The sequence below is a fragment of the Hippocampus zosterae genome, unplaced genomic scaffold (assembly GCF_025434085.1).
Source record: "Hippocampus zosterae strain Florida unplaced genomic scaffold, ASM2543408v3 HiC_scaffold_366, whole genome shotgun sequence".
NCBI lineage: Eukaryota > Metazoa > Chordata > Actinopteri > Syngnathiformes > Syngnathidae > Hippocampus > Hippocampus zosterae.
Window position 1 is genome coordinate 25443 of NW_026262907.1, and position 5561 is coordinate 31003.

At 56.6% G+C, this 5561-nt stretch overlaps 1 protein-coding gene across 1 annotated transcript; it reads left to right on the forward strand.

The window, feature by feature from the left end:
* Window positions 1-1335, forward strand: LOC127595036 (sphingosine-1-phosphate transporter SPNS2-like). Its single transcript, XM_052056744.1, has one exon. It carries the CDS (start codon window positions 1-3, stop codon window positions 1333-1335), a length of 1335 nt encoding a protein of 444 aa, XP_051912704.1.
* The last annotated feature ends 4226 nt before the right edge of the window (window positions 1336-5561 follow it).

Genomic DNA, 5561 nt, shown 5'->3' on the forward strand with positions numbered 1-5561 from the left:
ATGGCAAGTGACCTAACCCTGTTCGTGTTCATGCACCTGCTGAACATGCTCATCAACATGGATCACGGCATCGTCCCTGCCGCCACCGTCTCCCTCCGCAAGACCTTCGATATCGGTGAGCAGGAACTGGGCATGCTCGGCTCGGCGGTCTTCCTGGGCATCGTGGTGATGGGCGTCTTCGCGGGGAGGGCCTACCAGCTGGTGACCTCGAAGTGGGTGCTGCTGGGCGGACTGCTGCTCATGCAGGCGTCGCTGGTGCTATTCGTCGCAACTGACATCTTCGCCCTGGCGATGCTGGCACGCTTCCTGGCGGGTGTGTTCCAGGTGTTCGAGCTGGTCTTCTTCCCAGTGTGGATCGACCTCCGCGGGGGCCCCAACAAGACCCTCTGGCTGACTTGCCTTCAGGTCGGCATCCCACTCGGGATATTCGTGGGCTACGGCATGACATCCTTCATAGTGGGTGTGGGCTGGGCCTGGCAGTGGGCCTTCGCAGTGCAGATAACCCTCGTGCTGGCCTGCATCCTGGTGGTACTGGCCATCCCCCGCCACCGGCTGAACATCCGGGGTGCCATCTTCGACCCGGCCGCCCGGATGCGGGTGGTCGAGGGTCGCAGGCAGAAGCGCCCAGGCTACTTCTATCTGCTGCGGGTGCTGTTCCGCAGCAGGATCTACGTGCTGGCGTCTCTGACGTTTTCGGTGCTGCTGTTCGTGTCGACGGGTATCCAGTTCTGGCTGACGGACTATTTCATAAACGTGCTGCACGTGCCCCAGACGACGGTGAACGTGGGGTACGTGACAATCAGTATCACTGCCCCCACGATCGGCACCGTGTTCGGGGGGTTCATCATGCACCAGATCGGCGGGTATGATAGCCCCCTCTGCATCTACTTTGTGAACATTCTCTGCTCGATCGGCATGCTGTCGGCCTGTGTGATCCCCTTCGTAGACCACTTCATCTACGCTTCCCTGCTGCTCTGGATCGTGCTCTTCTTCGGCGGCTCGATGGTCCCCGGACTGACCGGACTCATCCTCGGCTCAGTCCGGCAAGAGCTGCGCTCCTTCGCGAACTCCAACGCAGAGACGCTCAAGAACCTGCTGGGCTATTTCCCCTCGCCCTTTCTCTACGGCTTCATAACATCCGCCACAAAGTGGGACCGGGCCGGCATCACTCTCAATATGTACTGGGGAATGCTGGCCCCCTTACTACTTTCGATCGGGTGCGTCCTGACCTTCTTCGATCTCAAGGGCGGAGAAGGAGGCGCAGTCGGAGAGCAGATCGTTGAAAAGAAGGTGGTCCGCGTCCGAAGGATGAGCGTCGAAGGCGTAGAGGAGTAGGCGGACGTGATCGAGGACGAGGAGGAGGCCAAACCCGAGTAGGAACTAGAGCAAAGCGACAAGAAACCGGACCTCGAGCAACCACTCGTTAACGAAGTCCAATGAAGATGCATGCTCTTTGTGCCCTGCAGCCGAACAAACGGCAGCTTGACAGATGAAACTCACTTGAAAGGCCTTTTGGAGTTGAGGTAGAGCTCGTCCCTGCGGGGCAGCCGCTTCGACTGACTGTTCTTGACCATATCCTCCCGGCAGTCGTATGACACGGATGCCTTCTTTATCAGCAGGGCCACACTCCTCTCTTGCGAGTGCTTCTTGGGGCATGGCTGCTCGGTCTTCACTCGCTTCACGTCTTCCACCAGCGATTGTTTCCGAGGCTTCAGTTAGTCCTCAAACGTGACCAGCCGCTGCCGCCCTGAAGCCTTGTGCCTGGGCTCCTGCAAACTAGCTCTGTTCTCGTTCCTCTCTTTTAACGGTCCGATGGAGCCCTTCGAGCCGGATCGACTGTAGCTGTCCGGCCGCCGGCTTGTTCGCTCTAGCTAGGCCACTCGCCGCAGAAGGGTCTGCGCTTACTCCTGACTCTGGGCGAGTTGCTGTCTCAGCCCTGCACTGAGGTCCTTCTCGCGGTTAATCTGGGCCATCAGCCCAATGATGGTGTCCTCCTTGTCCTTGAGCGAGCAAGGTCGTTCAATGCTGCCGCGGCGGGGGCGGGGCTCAGCCTGCCTCTCGAGTGCAGCGAGGGCCTGGTCCTTATCGTGCAGGGCGGCTTTGAGCCTGGCAATCGTGTCCTCGAGGAGAGTGATCTTGTGGTCCCTGCGAGCGATCTCGGAGATGTAGAACTCCATCTGGATTCTTACTAACGAAGCCGGCCGCTAATCCATGCAATAAAATTAGCCTGTCAGGGATTATACCTATAGCATCAGCCCTCCGCCATGAACCGCTCAAAGCTTTCCAGCAGCCCTCGCGGCGCAGGGGCCACTGCCTTTCTCCCGAAATCCTGCAGGTAGGTCGATGGCACCGCCTGTCTCCGGACTAACTCCCGGGGCAACGTTGCCTGCTTCTCTTTCGCGTACCAGTCCTTCTCGATCGGTGCGAACGAGTCCTGGTAGGAACTGCGCATCGAGAATGATAGCCTTGACACTCGCAATGCGTCCTTGCGCTTTGTGCAGAGCGAGACGCTAGGGGCCTGAGGCTGGAAATGCTGCTGGTATGAGGACTTGACGCGGGGGCGAGCGGGCGGGAACAGGAGGCTAGGGCTCGGACTGGATCTTTCGGCCGGCATCGAGGGATGCGCGATGAAGCTGGCCCGATAGCTGCTCTTGTACTCGAACGCCGCGCAACTGTGATCTACTCGCAAGGCTTTAACAAGAGTGGGTCTTTTCCGAGGCTCGATTGACTGATAGTTCCGCTTATACTCCGAGGCTTGCAAGCCACGGTTCAGCTTGGCTCGCTTCTGAGGCGGGATCCTTAGGGGCGAGCCGGATTCGGGGTTGGCGTGCCGGAAATAGTGCTGGCGGTAGCTGGACTGGACCTTGGGCCGCAGGATGCTTAGCTTCTGCTTGCGCTGGTGGCGCTGGATTTAGAAGGTGCCAATTTCCTAAAAGTAGGCCCTATTCTTGCTCTTGAGGTAGCTGAGCACACTGCAGTCCAGGGCGCGGGTGGGAATGCGCTCGGGCGGCGGGGGCGGCGGAGGCGGCTCAGTGTGCAGCCGCGATGGCATAAATAAAATGTATTATCAGGCGCGGGTCTGCGGGTTGACGTTTTCCTTGGACTCCTTGAGGGCGGAGTGCTGGACGGACTCGTCCTTGTCGTGCATCTTCTTAATGAACTCGTCGTTCTTCTCCAGCAGGCTGTAGAACGTCATCTTGCGCTTGGTGTTGTCGTCCGCTAGTCTGTTGAGGTGGCTCTCCAGCTGGCTGAGCTTGCTGCGGGTCTACCGCAGCTCCTTCTAAAGGCCGGTGTTTTTCTCCTGCAGAGCCTGCAGCTGGGCCAAGTGATCCTGCTCGCTGGCCGTGTATCGGCCTTCCAAGCGCTTGACTTGCTGCTAGCTGGCCGAGTATCGGCCTTCCAGGCGCTTGACTTGCTGCTCTCTGTCCGCCAGGCCCTAGCGCAACTGTCTGATCTCTTTTTCGAGAGTTGTAATGGTTTCCAAATGCGATGAGATGGCCTCGTCCTTGGTGGAGTTCAAGCCCGCCAGCTTGTCGATGCTGGCCTTCTTGAGCTAAAGGTTGCGCTCCTGGATCTTTGACTCTTAGAAGTGCCTCTGCTTTATGGCCTACAGGTCCTTTGCCAGGTTTTTGCAGTTCTCCTCCAGCCGCTGCCTCTCTTCCTGTTCCTCATGCACCCTGCTCCTGAGATCCTCATAGGACCGCTCCTTTGAGCGCAGTAGGGAATCTGACTCGGCCGAAGCATTCCGCAGGTTGGCAATCTCGCTCTTGGCTCGGAACAGCTCTTGCTAAGCCTCTTGAAGAGCGAGATCTTTCTGGATGACCTTCTGCTTAAACTCGTAGAGCTACTGCTGGTTGGCCTTCAAAGACTGATGCAGTTCCTTGTCAGAGATATCCTTGAATCGCTCAAGACTGGCCCGGTCGCTCTTCACCCGCTGCAGCTCGGCCTCGGCCTGCTCCATCGCCCGCTGGAAAGCCTCCTGCTTCTTTTAGCTTACCTGCTGATGCTAGGATTTAATCTAGGAAATCTGTCTTTCGAACGCCAGCTGGTCTTCGCGCAATTTGGCACGAAGCCCATGTAGATCTTGCTGGGCTGAGTTCAGCCGGCCCTGGAAGAAGGCAGCCTCCTCCGCCGCGCTCGCCAGAGTCAGCTCGAGCTCCGCCTTGAGGCCGAGGTTGGTACTACGCAGCTAGTCGCGCTCGAGGGTGAGCTGCTGCTCCGCCAGGAAATGCTCCGATTTGAGGGAATTAATCTTTTCCTGAAGGGCCTTCATCGCCTCGAGGTAGGCCTTGCTGATTTCTATCATTCTGAATGAAAAATTTCCTAACCGTCTAAATTTGATAAACACTGTCAACTCAATAAAAAAGTAACCAGGTCGGATAGCGCATAAAAGTTCCAGAGCAGGGCCATATGATGATGTGATAGCCAGTCCTTAGGAGAAACGCCATCCAAGAGACCATTGTTATAAACTTGATAAAACAGACGTCCAGTAACCTCGGCATCCAGCCACCTTTCCTCCAAAATTATCCACCCGAAAGCCCACACCCCAGCTCCATCTTACGGCACGCTACAGCCAAAACCCAAGCAAAACTATCAACTGCCAGGATGCTCCTCTCAATTAATTAAATAAGTTGATGGCCAAGCTGGTGCTGGGATACTGGCCGATCAGAGGGTTGGCTGAACGAATCAGGCTGCTGCTGGAGTACCTGGGGCTTGAGTATGAGGAGGAGTATGTCTGTGACCGCAAGAAGTGGCTCGAGGAACAGAAGCCGTCTTGCTGAAGGCTTCGCCTTATGCCAACCTGCCCTACCTGCGTGATGGTGACCAAGTGGTCGGCGAAAGCTTACGCCATCATGGTGCACCTGGCCCACAAGGCTGGCGCCGTGCACCTGCTGGGCAGAAATGCTTAGGAGCAGGTCTCTCTGGCCGAATTCATGGGGTTCTTCAATGACATGTATGGAGTTTTCATTCGCTTCTGCTACGGCAACTCCACAGACTTCGAGAAAGACAAGGCTGCGCTCAAGGCCGAACTCGACAAGCGCCTCGGCAAGCTGCAGGAGGGGGTGCTTGCCAAACACGCATACGTGGCCGGCCAAGAAATCACTCTCGGAGACTTCATTTTCTATGACTTCCTGACAGTATACAACCTGCTCTTCAAGGGCGAGCTGGCGCAGCCCCTGCTCTGAAGGCGTATCACGACCGGATCGACAGCCTCGACAGGATCCGGAAATACCGGGAGAGCGACCGGTTCAAAGAAGAGCCGTGCAACAATGACGTGGCCCAGTGGTCCGCCCGTAAGCTCTGACCCGCATTCATATTATTTTAAACAAACCCCAGAAGTGAATGCCAAGGGTGGAGTGCAATGGGGAATAGACCTTTTACTATGGTGACCTGAGGGCAATAAATTATCACAATAAGGACAGAATCGGCATTCTAGTTTAATCATCTGTCTTCAGTCGAGGAGGTAGATGGCAGCAGCTGAATCCATGAAGAGTCCGGGCTCTAAGGCATTTGGGGGTACTTTGTTGAGCGTTCCCTAATCGACCATCTTGTTGAGTTAA